Source organism: Protopterus annectens, chromosome 10.part0 (assembly GCF_019279795.1).
Source record: "Protopterus annectens isolate FY-2018-M chromosome 10.part0, PAN1.0, whole genome shotgun sequence".
Classification (NCBI taxonomy): domain Eukaryota; kingdom Metazoa; phylum Chordata; order Ceratodontiformes; family Protopteridae; genus Protopterus; species Protopterus annectens.
In genome coordinates, this window is record NC_056744.1 from 1,790,973,909 (window position 1) to 1,790,987,924 (window position 14,016).

A 14,016-nucleotide genomic window follows, 5' to 3' on the forward strand; every position below is an offset into this window, starting at 1 on the left:
AAGGAAGACACATTGAGATAGAGGAGAGTTGTCTTGTTAATGGTAGGACTTTCAAGTTGAGGTCTAAATAAAACTGTAACACTAAGCTTGTGGTTTATGTGGCTAGGTGCCAAGCATGCTCAGCCTTCTACATCGGTAAAACCGAACGCAAGCTAAAAGATAGACTATATGAGCACACATACGCTATAGAAAAGAAAAACGATGATAATCCATTAGCAAGACACCTTATTGAACACAGTAACCACAAGTTTCTTTTCAAAGCTATAGACCATGTGAGCTTTGATGTGAGAGGTGGACCATTTAACTTGATGCTCGAAGAACGTGACCTGTTATGGCAGGTGAGACTAAATGCATTTCTATGTCCTGGCCTGAATGATGCCTGCAATATTGCTTGCCTAAGTTAAAAAGTCTAAATAGATGAAGCAGGAATTTTGTAACTTACAACAATGTGTTTTTGATTATGTTCATTTAGTAGTTTGGCGATTTATATAACTAGAAGTATTTTTGTAGGCAAGCCCTTAATAGTTTTTTATAAACATCAAACCTCTTATAAACCTTAAATATTTGTACTCTAAAAAAATGGCCTTGACCAATGGTCAATTTCTGACTTCTTGAGATAGTCGCTTGTTAGCATTTTTTTTTAAGTACAATTTGTATAAACGTATTGGTTATTAATGTATTTTTAACACTTTTACTTGTATTGCAAAACTGAGTTAACTGACAGCATAGAACCAATCCTGTCTGAGTTGTTGGTTGACAATTTCTGACTTCTTAGGATTGTTATTCAACCAGGATTGCCATAAGTTTAACCTGTTTAACTGTAACACTAATTGATTTATTCTTTATTATTAAGCAGTCAATATTGACTGCTAAGCGTAAATCTGCTAAGTTTAGATTAGGTTTGATCAGTCTGTTGAACGTTGTACCAGCGTGCACAATGTGTTTTATTACTGCTTTTTATATGTAATATCACTTTAAATATGAGCAGGCTCTAGAACAGCAGCACCAGCTGATGCTGGTCACATGACAAGAGTAAGTTGTTTTAAGTGGTGTGTGTAATTCACAAAACTGTTTTGAATCTGAAGAAGTTGACACATTTGTGCCAACGAAAAGCGCTTCATTCGATAAGAATAAATTTGTATTTTATTTACAAGTTCCTTAGCTTGCAGTTATTAGTCGGATTTTGTGGATTATCAGTTTGTTTTTTGGTTTGTCTCATGGCCTCCTTGGGACAATGCCCATTCACTGCTCTGTGGACAATCCTCAGTGCCCATTCATGTGCCTATGGCCCTGTCAAACAGTGCACATTCATTCCTCTGCTCTGAGCCTTTCATCTGGGCCTGAATCAAGAGATGTCCAGTGGACACCATCCTTCATGCAGCTGTCAGGTTACTTTGTGCTCTCGCCTGCATACTGGCAATGTAGTATTTGACTAGCATATCCCCACCCCTGGGGGGGGGGTCATGCAAACTGCATCACCAGTGTGACATAACTACACACACCACAAAACCAGCCTCACATAATGCTACCACACCACTGAATCAAACACATAAACACACAAAGACATACTCGGAGGCTCTGAGTAAAAATGTACCTAAACAGCAGAGGCCTCCAAAGCAGACACCCAAACAACTGCTACCTCAAGACACCCCACAAGCAACACATAAACCACAAAAGCAGTGTGCAAAGCAGTCACAGCCCGTAAGGCCAAATACAACACCAAACATACTTGTCATAGGTGACTCCATAGTCAGACACACTGACGTCCCACTCACCAGGCTGAACAAGGAGAGGGTCACAGTAAGCTGCCTATCGGGCTAGAATCCACATAACACAAGCACTCGGTCACTCCACGGCAAGTACAAATATGACACAGTCATTGTCCATGCTGGTGTGAACGACCTGAGACGCACCTCCTGGACTACATGAAAAGAGACATAGAGGAGCTCTCTGATTATGTAGCCCAGGCAGGTATGACCCTAACCCTGAGCAGTATCCTTCCTTCACCAAGAATGATGCCACAATATAGAGACAAGATGATCAGCTTTAACAATTGGCTTAATGTCTGGTGTCATTCAAAGGGATCCACTGTCTGTCTGCCTGGGATGACATGCTTGACAAGCCACGCTGCTTCGCAAGGGACAGCTTGCACCTGTCACCCCTGGGATTCTGGATATTGGCTAAGGCTCTTGCCACCCCCATAGTGCCTTTTTTAGGCAAGGCTCAAATTCTAAACCTACCACCCTAGAAAACAAAAAATGGGAAGAAACTGAGGGTAATGCTGCTCAATGCCAGAAGTCTAAATCTCAAAATGCACGCACTCGAGGCCCTTCTCAGTATGGAGAACATCAATGTCTGTGCTGTAACTGAAACCTGGTTCAAGGCTCCTGACAGCACCCCGGCACTATTAGGTTTTACCTCATATCATGCGTTCCGGTCCCAAAACCCGGACCATACAAAAGGAGGGGGTGTATCCATATTCATAAAGGATACCCCACACCTCCAGGTTGGTGGCAACGCACGAAGCTTCGGAAACCATCCAGGTGCAACTAACCATAGGCAAAACTGCTCTACAAATTGTAGCATGCTACAGGCCACCCTCTCAAACTCAGGAACCCCACACAGCCTTCCTGAAGACACTGGAGGGTATAAATGTATCTCCAAACACCATCATATTGGGTGACTTCAACTACCCGAATATAGACTGGGAACATTACTCAAGCCCTAACTTTCTAGCCCAACGGTTCCTGGAGTTCATAAATTCAAATGCCATGGAACAGCTAGTCACTGTTCCCACGAGAGGAGAAAATATACTAGATCTCATTATCACAAACATGGGGACAAAATGCTCCACACGAAGTATATCCTCATTGGTGAGATCTGATCATAAACTAATCTCACTGGAAATCCACATCCCGCCCACCCCAAACAAAGACCACAGTGAAGAACTTCTCTAAAGCAAACTTCACACTACTCAAGACTGGTGTGGTATCCTTCAAGGCCCCTGAGACAGTGGAAACCACAACCCAAGCTGCTGAAGCCCTTACAAATGCCTTCTATGAACACCTCCAGGACTGCATGGATCAGGCAATCCCAAATAAAACCAAGACTCTTTCCACAAAGGGCAAACGTCCAGTCTGGTGGACCCCAGCCATTAACAAACTTTTACAATAAGAGGAGAAAGCTATTACATGATAGAACAAAATCCATAAAAGGGAAGTCACCCCTGATCATTATTAGTAAAAAAATACGAGCACTCATAAAATCAACTAAGGCCAATTTTGAGAGAAAAATTGCCATGGATTCAAAGGACAATCATAAGGCCTTTTTCAGCTATGTTAGGAACCTGGGTGGAAACTCCCAGATATGCTCAGAATTAGTCCAAAATGATACAAAAATCACTGAACCCACAGACGTTGCCAACATACTGGCAGACAGGTTCAGTGCAGACTTCACCCCCCTCTCCCCCCCTAAAGGAGAGGTAACTATCCCAGCGGAGTGTAGCCTCCCAGACATCTCAAATGCGCAGGTGAAAGCTGCCCTCTCTAAAGCTAAAAACACAGCATCAATGGGACCAGATGGTGTCCCCGGCTGTGTGCTACACGAGCTAAATGAGGAATTAAACCCGCACATAAGGCAGCGGTTTAATCTCAGCCTTACCACAGGATACGTGCCCAAGGAGTGGCGTACGGCAACTGTGGTCCCACTCCACAAAGGCGGTGCCTCTACGGACCCTGGTAATTACCGCCCCATAAGCTTAACAAGTCTAGTCTGTAAAGCTATGGAGAGGATCATAATGGAGCTCATAAACAATGATATAGGGGACTTGCAGACATTGGACCCGACCCAGTTTGGCTTTGTCAAGCGAAGATCATGCCTTTGAACTTGGTCGACTTCTTCGAAACAGTCACCAAGGCCATTGATGAGGGAAAGGCAGTCCATACAGCCTACCTTGACCTTGCAAAGGCTTTCGACACAATACCCCACTCGGGTATTGTAGAAAAACTTACCAGCTTAAATGTAAACCCATATGTCACAAGATGGGTTGCAAACTGGCTTAAGGACAGAACCCACAAGTTAGAGTTGCTGGCGCTATGTCAGACTCCAAGCCGGTCATAAGTGGTGTCCCACAGGGCTCGGTCCTTGGCCCCCTATTGTTCGGCATCTACTTCTCAGAAGTACAGGCCAACATGGGAGGACTTTGGCTGACAGGGGATTAAACCTTCAATATCAGTTCAAAAATTTGAGACAAGAGAGATGAATATTTCAGAATGACCACTTAATGTCGGTGCCCACCAGGGGTCCATTTGCAAAATGTGGTTTAAAATCCTGCCAAGACTCAACCCAAGATCAGGTTCCCCATAGAGGAAAAAAGATAATATAGTCATAGTGGGAAATCCACCCCCTCCAAATAAAAAAAATAAAAAACCTGTAAAGAATTTATACTGCACTCCTCCTAAACACACACACACAAGCATTTATTTGCAGATATGTGACATTATAATGCTGGGCTTCAAAGCACACATACTGCAGAATTTCTATTTGCAGTGCTGACAACGATTTCATTTATAAGGTATGCACTTTAGAAACTGTACTCCACTGACAAGGGGGCAGCACTGTTCTACTAACATGCAGGACGCAGCAGCATGGGGGGGCCTAAAGTGTCCACAAAGCTGAAAGTTCTTGGTCACAAGCAGTGACTGGAGGACCCTATGAGGCAAACATTCAAAGATGAAGACGACGAAAAAAAGTACTGAATTAAGCTGGATGACACCTGCCCAGAGATCACCACCACCTCATATACTTAGGTTAAGGTGCCTGACCATACCTGCTCACAGGGAACTCCATGTACCAGGTGTAAGATGTTCTGCTGCATCTGTTCTCAGATCCTCCTCCTCCACATCGTTTGGTAAAACTGATCTGTCTCACCTGCTCATCAGGAACTCCATTGTTCCTGATTTAAGGTGCTATGTCGCAGCTAGTCACAGGGGACCTCCACATACCTGTGTTAAGGTGCTCTGTTGTACCTGCTCACAGGACACCTCCACATACCTGGGTTATGGTGCTCTGTCGCAGCTGCTCACAGGAAACTCCCATGTGCTTGGGGTAACATGCTCTCTCAGAAAAGCTGCAGAGGAAATGCATTAGTGGCTGAAACTTCAAATATGGGAGCAAGTAACACAAGACAAGATAAAATATAGTTGTGGTGCAAGACGTGTGCATTGGTGAAGAAACAAAGAACACCTGGCATGAATCTTTTCAAACAACATTCACTGTTGGCTTCTGCAAATCACAACACAAGTGCACAGAAAGGCAGAATTTCCATACATAACTCCAATGCATTATACAGTCCAAGATGAAATTGGGCATATAAGGTTGCTATGGTCTCCATGATCAAACCAATTGAAAAAATTACACAAAGGATTCCTAGAAAAGTTTGCGCGTGCGTACGTGGGCATTGCTCATGGAATAGCGAGCAGCTTTGCTCTCATGAATCTGCTCCTCATACTTTTACGTCAACAATCCAGCTCAGCCTTACACTTCAAAAACAAATGGTTCAATATTTAAAACAATAAGAAATGGGTAATGTGGGCAAACAAAAGAACACAGAGCTCCAACTACCTAAGAATTGTAGTTCCAAACAGGCATAACTTTGTCTGAAGACGCATGAACATGAAACAGCAACAAATATTAGGTGTTGCTTTGTTCCTTTTCTCAGAGATGGTCTCACAAAAGACAGGATTAGCACTGCAAACACTGCATCCTTTGTTACCCTAACAAAAAGACTAAAGTGAAACAATCAAAAAACATACTGTAAAAGTACTACAGCTTTCCACAAACATTGCATAATATATTGCTTTTTCCACCCAGATGTCATCACACTTGCAGACACTTTTCATTACCTGTTGTTGGTATTAACTCCACAAGGGCACATGCCCCAAAACTATCCAAGACAGTGAACTGCGTCACAGCGCTGTGCGAGTCCCGATTCTTCCTCGCTCTCAACAATTTTCCCTCTTCGTTAGATATGCGATAGAGAGGTGACACAGTCATCTACAACAAAAGACAGTTTAGAAAATATTCCTTGAAAAGAAAATTTCTCCAATAATTCTCAGCAAAAACTGTTCAGCTCCAATGAAATATACCCTTCAGGCTCCCCTGTAAGGCTCTCTGCTGCAATGCTTCAACCTAGAAAGGCAAGGCCTACAAGGCCTAAGGCAAACCCTACGGGGTTGGGCGGGTGGCCTAGTGGTTAAGGTGTTTGCCTTACAAAGACAAGGTGCAGGGTTTGAGACTCACAAGGGATAATTGGCTAGGCTTACAATGTCTCGCAAAGGCAGTTAGCCTAGTACTAACCTATGAACATCTCCACAAGCAATAAATACCCATCATAGGTAAGAAAGCTAAGGAACAAACGTCTTTGTATGACCATAATGTTAGAGATATCTGAGCAGAGAATGGTTATCACCTTTGCCATTTCTGTAACTGGCAGCATCACTCCCCAATCATTGTATTCGAATTATTTTCATGCTGATGTAGTATGATAATGATACATGGAAATGGCCAATCACAACTTGTGCTATTAGCAGAGGATTACTACAGCTAAATAACCAATGATCTCAAAGTTACCTTCCTACAGGTAAGTTCAGCTCCATGTATCAAAGTTATCTACCCTCTTACAGGTACATTCAGTTCCCTTGTATCCAAGTTATCTACCCTCCTACAGGTACAGTCAGCTCCCTTATATCCAAATTATCTACCCTTCTACAGGTACGTCCAACTCCCTTATATCCAGATTATCCACCCTTTTGCAGGTTAGTTCAGGTCCCTTGTATCCAGAATAGTCATTACACAGCTACAGGTCAGACATTTCGTAAATCTTTGTTATGAGTAAGTATCTAAGCTTTTCATTAGAGCATCAGTACACTTCCTTCAAACTTGATAGCAAGTTCAGTTTCATCATATTTCTTGTTGCCATGAGATTTCCTTGACTGATGGTGAGCACAGAACTACAAAAGCACTCCACTCAAGTCCGCCTTCACCAACTCATCTCACTAACCTGCTCTATAATTAATGAGAACTACAGACAGTCAGCTTCATGGCTCGGAGGAAAGTACAGTTGTATACACTTACTATAAATGTAGATGTTCGAGTGTATTCACTGTTGCAGTCATTACATTTGGGTTATCCTGCTGGCAGGTTGCCCTCGGTCAGCCTGAATTCCAAAGTCTTGGGTCCTGCGTCAGCTGCCGTCGCCTCCTCCCCGACGTCAGGCCGTCCAGGGTATAAAAGATGCAGCCGACACCATTTTATTCAGTTTTTCTTGCCCCAGATGTCAGGTGCCCCCAAAAGGGTAGGCTAAAATTATGTAAATAAAACATACATCCACCAAAATAAGCTTTACCTTCATCTATAAGCAAATACACCACCTAGGTTGTATAGATTAGAGAAGTAAAGAGAAGTTCCAGCAAAAATAAGGGGGGTGGCGGGTGGGTAACTTGGACTGCAACAGTGAATACACTCTAACATCTACATTTATGGTAAGTGTACACAACTGTACTATGCTCTTCGTGTTTCACTGTTGCAATCATTACATTTGGGTTGAGGCCCAAAGCTATGGTTGGGAGGGCTGGAGCTAAACAGCATTAGGAGCGGCTATGAGGCCCTGCGGAACTGCAGTGGCAAAGCCTGCTCTGGATTTAGAGTAAAGAGGCAGATTGTAATGTTTTGTAAAGGTATGCACTGAACTCCAAGTAGCAGCCTCTAAAATGTCTTTGGTTGGTGCTCCCCTGAGAAAGGCTGCCGAAGTAGCTGCAGCTCTGGTTGAATGTGGCCTAATGCCCTTAGGCACTGGTTTGCCATGCTGTGAGTAGCAGAAACGAATGCAGTGACCTATCGACTTTGAAATAGTCTACTTGGAGATAGCCTTTCCTTGTGATGCTGTGGCATATGCCACTAGTAATTGTGGTGTCTTTCTGAAAACTTTAGTTTTGTCCAAGTAGAATCTAAGTTGTCTGTGTACGTCCAAAGAATGCAGAATTTTCTCCAACTTGTTTTGTAGATTTGGATAAAAAGTTGGCAAATGAATTGTTTGGTTAAGGGCTACACTGGATACCACCTTAGGTATCATGTAGGGTTTGTTCTCAGAGAGACCCTGTCTGGATAAAAAATGATAATGGGTTCCACAGCCATGAAAGCCTGTAGCTCTGAAACTCGTCTTGCAGAAGTTATTGCTAGGAGCAGAGCTGTTTTCCAAGATAAGAACTTTATATCCGTAGTTGCAGCTGGCTCAAAAGGAGGTAAGGTGAGTTTTTCCAAGATATAATTGATGTCCCATGCAGGTGTTGGCATTCTCCTTGGAGGCCTTAAGTTTTTGGCTCCTCTGAGGTACTGCCTTAAAGGATGAGAAAAGACTGGTGGCTCTGTGTTGTAATGGGCCGAAATGGCAGAGGCATGGATTTTAATTGATGAGAAAGATAAGCCTTTGTCCAGCATCTCAGTTAAGCATTTCAAAATCTGAGGAATATTTGGGGTCAGCTGTATCAGTTCCTTGAGCTTTGTTCCAAGCGCAAAATCTCTTCCATTTCCCAGCATAGGATTTTCTAGTACTAGGCCTTCTGGCTTCTAAAATGGCATCCATCACAGCTTTACTGAGAGGTGTGGTTTGTATGGCTACATTATCCGCCATGCTGCCAGGTTTAGGGTCCTGAGTTGGCTGTGCAGAATCTGATTGTTTTGCTGGGACAGTAGATGAGGTATTTGAGGTAAGGCCCAGGCTGGGCACTGGGACAAGTTCCTTAAGATCGGATACCAGTACTGGTGTGGCCAGTCTGGGGCAATCAGTATCATCTTTGGCTTCTCCTGTCTGACCTTTAGGAGTACCTTGGGGAGGAGAGGCAGTGGAGGAAAGGCATATACTGATATGTTTGTCCAGTTGAAAGATAGGGCGTCCACTTTCACTGTCTGTGATAAATCCTTGTACAGAATCTTTTTAGTTGATTGTTTTGAGGGGAGGCAAACAGATCTATGTCCAGACCCCCCCATTTCCTTGTTATCATGCTGAAGACTTGTGGATCCAGCTGTCACTCGTGGGGATCCATGAGGTTTTTGCTTAGTTTGTCTGCCGTAATATTTTCCTTTCCTGGCAGGAATTGTGCCTGCAGATGTACTTGGTAAGTCAAAGCTGTGTCCCATAAAGCCATGGCTAGTCTGCAAAGGAGGTAAGAATGTGTGCCCCCCTGCTTGTTTATATACCACATGACTGTGGTGTTGTCTGTCTTTATCAGTAGTTGTCCTGGATGAAGTAGGTCCTTGAAGGCTGTCAGGGCATTTTGAACAGCTAGCATCTCTTTTTGATTGATATGTAGATGCTTTTGGTTTGTGGACCAGGTGCCCTGAATGCCTCTTCCTGCCATGTATGCCCCCCAGGTATAATCTGAAGCATCTGTCGTTAGGCTCTGACTGGCTAGGAGTAGTGAGAATGGCTGTCCCTTGTTTTGGTGACAAGCCTTTGTCCACCATCGAAACTCCTGTTGTAGGCAGGGAATTAGAGTTATCATTGTTTCCAGACTGTGGCAATGTTGTGTCCAGACACTTTTTAGGTACCACTGAACTTTCCTCATATGCAGTCTTGCATATGGAATTAGTAACATGCAGGATACCATGAAGTCCAAAGCCTGCACAATTTTTCTTGCAGATAACTGGGCCTTTGTTGCCATTTCCTTGAAATAGGTAGTCAGTTGCCTTTGTTTGTCTGGAGTGAGATAAGCCATCTGGGCAGTTGTATTTAAGCTGGCACCCAGGAATACTATCTCTTGAGAGGGCACTAGTTTTGATTTTTTTTTCGTTGACTGTGTACCCTAGGCCTGTTAAAAGTCTTATCTCAAAAGTCAGATGCTGTAGTAGAATGTCCTTGTTCTCTGCTTGTATGAGGCAGTCATCCAAGTACGGATATATTTGTATTCCTCTTTGTCTGCAGTAAGCAATTACTGGTGCCAGGCACTTTGTGAAGACCCTGGGCGCAGTAGATAAGCCAAAGGGCAGTGTAGAGAACTGGTAGTGCTTTGAGCCAGCCTGGAATCTGAGGTATCTTCTGCATGACTGTCTGATTGGGACATGCAGGTATGCCTCTTTTATGTCTAAAGTCACGAGCCAAGCCTTGCTGCCCAGCATGGGCAGAAGCTGCTCTAAGGTCAACATCTTGAATTTTCGTATATCCAGGAAAAAGTGTTTAGAATAGATAGGTCCAGTATTGGTCTCCATGCTTTGTCCTTTCTGGGTACCAAGAACAGTCGAGTAAAATCCTTGTCCCTGCTCTTGCTGTGGCACTTGTTGAATAGCCCTCATGTCCATGAGAGCTGCGACTTGTTTTTGAGCCTCTGCCCATTGATTTTTTGGCAGGTCTGGCCAACCGTTTGCCCTTGGCAGGGTATGGAAATGAAACTTGTAGCCTTGTGACACTATGTCTAGAACCCATTTGTCCTGGGTTATAATGTGCCAATTTTGAGAAAAAAGTGCTAGTTTTCCCCCTAAGGGTGCTGCCAGAAGATAAGTGCTTGGTGCAAGCTGGGGGAAGTCATTGGGACTGTTTCCTGTATGATTGTGCTTTGTCTTCTCCACCTTTGGAGGTAGAAGCACTCCACTGCTTGGACCTATAGGAGCCTTGCGGCTGTGATCTGCCTCTTGGAAGTCTGTCTGAGACGGGAAAGGACCAATTATTTGTAGGACAGTGTCTGCTAAATCTAGGTGGTTGTACCTGTAAGAAATCCTTGACCGTTTGCATAGATTTCACTTTGTCCTCGATTTTCTTTAACACCTTTTCTGCCTTAACACCAAACAAGGTATCATGTTGTAAAGGAGCATCTAATAATTTTGCTTTAACATGGTCAGGCAGATTTTGTTCCTTTAACCAAGCATGCCTCCTAATGACAGAACCCGTAACAGCGGCCCTGCAGGAGGCCTCCAGAGAATCAAACCCACATTGCAAAGTATGCTTTCCAACTTGTTCAGCTGCATGCAATAAATTCTGCATTTCTTTGTTTTCTGCACATTCAGAATTTGACATTTTCTGTTTAAGCAGTGTCATGATATATTGCTGATATTTGAGCATATGAAACTGGCAATTTAAGACCCTTATAGCCAAAGTAGCAGATGTGTAAATCTTTTTTTCCCCATCTATCCAGTGCCCTAAAATCCCTGTCAGAGGGGGTAGGGTTTTTTGCAGTAGAAGCCTTGACCCCTTTTGGACCCTGAGAAATAGTTTCTGGGTCTGCAGTATGGTTTTTGAAAAGGAATTTATGAGAGTCAGGGACCCTGTAGTATCTGTCTAGCTTAACAGGAGCTGGAGGTAGAGAGTCAGGGGTCAGACTAGACTCCAAGAACACATCATATACAATGTCCAAAACAGGTGGAATAGCTAGAGGCCTGTGTTCAGGTAGTAAATGAAATCTCTGAGCCGTTTCTTAGATTCTGAAAAATCTTGGCTCTCCCACTGGAAGTGCTCCCTCATGGTATGCAAGGTTTCCCCAAAAGAGTAGTCCTCAGGAGGAGAAGCTGAAGGAATTAATTCTTCAGCATCAGAACCCTCATAGGGAGGAATGGAATATTCCTGATCCGAAGAAGAAATCAGAAGAAATGGAAACCTGATCTGAAGATTCATAGTCTGTCTCTTGCCTAGGCCTCTTATCAGGAGGGGGATGGGAACCCCTGATCAAGGTAATTAAGCCTTCTGCCATTTTGAGCATCTGTTTTTTGGGCATGGAGACCTGTCCTTGTGGCTGGTGAACTTGTTTCTTTGCCTTTAACGGTGTTTTAGTCTTTGAAGTCGGTTTAATATATAATTGTTTAGGTCTGAATACACCCTCAGAAGCCGATGCCTGCTCAGCGGCTCCGGACCCATCTGAGGGAATAATCTCCGAGGCTTCAATACCTTGAGTTTCCAGCGGCCTGGCTGACTCCACGTGGGAGCCGGTAGCGGCCTGCGACTCTAAAGTAGTGGGTGTCAGGGGCTGCGAAAGCACCTCATTGAGAACCGGCGACTTGCTTAGGAGAAGCTTTGTCGTCGGTTTTGGACCTCGGTTGCCTGTCTTTTTCTTTGCATTTTTTGTGAACTCCAGTAGTCGGATGGCTGCCCGACAACATTGTATAATTAAATCTTCGTGCAAAATAGCTTAATGCAAAATCGTACTGACGCTTAGTGCGTTGGTTAAATCTAGCACAAAACCGACAACTAGCAACGTCGTGGTCAGGGCCTAGGCAAGGAATACAGTAAGAATGAAAGTCCTTATGAGGTATTTGCTTCCCACAAGAAATACAATTATTAACTTTTTCTGACATCGGTCTGGAGCAAGAAAAAAAGTTTCCCCAAAAGGGTACTTGGCTTTTAATGAAGACTTCGGATCTGAAACTCGAACACGAAAATTTCAGGAGTCGGCCGACCGGCACTTGCGAACTGCTTCTGGCACTGCGCGGCAATAAAGACGGAATAAAATGGCGTCGGCTGCATCTTTTATACCCCTGACGGCCTGACGTCAGGGAGGAGGCGATGGCAGCCGACGCAGAACCCAAGACTTTGGAATTCAGGCACACTGAGGGCAACCTGCCAGCAGGATAACCCAAATGTAATGACTGCAACAGTAAAACACGAAGAACATCAGAGACTACACACAGGCCAACACTGACAGCAGAGGGAATAACTGAGGTTAAAAGACGAATAAGGACGGCACTAATTCTGCCCACTTTTGTTTGGGTTGAAGAGGAAGGTCATACACCCCAAAATGTCCTCTATTTCACCATCTTTTGTAGTGACTAAGCAGCCAATGGAGGCTTCTGACTCATGGGACAAATATCTACAACACTATACCATTCATGAAGTAAACTCACTCGTTATCCATGGGGAAACAGTAGGGCAAAAAGTAGAATTCCTGATAATCTGTAAATGAAAGAATCACTCCTGATGTTCTTGATCCTTGACCTGAGAGGAAAAATAGGCAGCAGGACTCTCCCTCCTTCACCGCACCCACTCAACTCCTCTCTACCAAGCTCAGCATCTCAAGTGTTGTTCTTCTCCTTGAACCCACCACTGCCTGTACTAGACCACCACTGCCTGTACTAGACCTTACAAATGACAGAAGTATTAAACTATCATTCACACCTAATTTCTACAAAGCAGACAGAACCTTGTGCAGATGTTCACAACCCTGCATATAGGAGAGGTAAACAGAATGACGTGCCTCTGCCCCACAACCATCTACTCCTCCCCAAATGCTGCCTCTCAGCATCTCTGACAACTGAAAGCACTCAGGACTACACAACACTCACTTGTATCCCAACCAACAACTCACACTCAGCGACAACCTCCTGTCCATAATCAGCACTCAGGACTACACCACCACTCACTTGTACTACAACCACAATGGCATCCTTCTATCTATCCACAGGAGTACAACACTACCCTATAACAAGCCAGTAACTTGCACAAATACATCCTTCGACCCACAGATAGAGCTCAGGTCAGCTAGAAAACTAACTTGCACCATAATCTCTAATTTGCACACATCATCATCCCAATAATACCCTTGTTACAGCTCAAATGGAAACCAAATGACTCGATCATTCAAATGTCAACCTATATATAACAAAAGGGAAATAGTTAAAGGTACCACAATCCAGCTTTCCTCCCACTAAAGTGTGAGGACATAACGCACAAGAAGGTCCTAAATCCCACCCCCAAAACAAGTAATACCCCACTGACTGACTGACAACTCAACAGCAGTCATAGGACTACAGACTGATGCATCAAAATGCATTTCATTTCCTTAAACATGAAGATACACTCCCCTGATGTGCTACCAGTTATGAAAGCAGAGTTAAAAATCTAATAAACCTGGGTCCCAACAGCATGTTAATGTTTGCAGCTATTTAAGCTCAGAGCTAGCAACACGCAAATGTAAAGGGGTCGCCTTAGATGCAAGATCTTAAACTTCACCTATACAACCTCCCACCAACCAACACAGG

General features: G+C 43.8%; 1 protein-coding gene across 1 annotated transcript in view; it reads right to left on the bottom strand.

Moving 5' to 3' along the window:
* Nucleotides 1-14,016, bottom strand: part of LOC122814030 (mitochondrial RNA pseudouridine synthase Rpusd4-like) — a 114,504-nt gene that overhangs the window by 16,492 nt on the left and 83,996 nt on the right. The window contains exon 5 of the mRNA XM_044086617.1: nucleotides 5,904-6,054. Within this exon, the coding sequence (XP_043942552.1) occupies nucleotides 5,904-6,054 (151 nt within the window). The remainder of the gene's footprint in view (nucleotides 1-5,903; nucleotides 6,055-14,016) is intronic.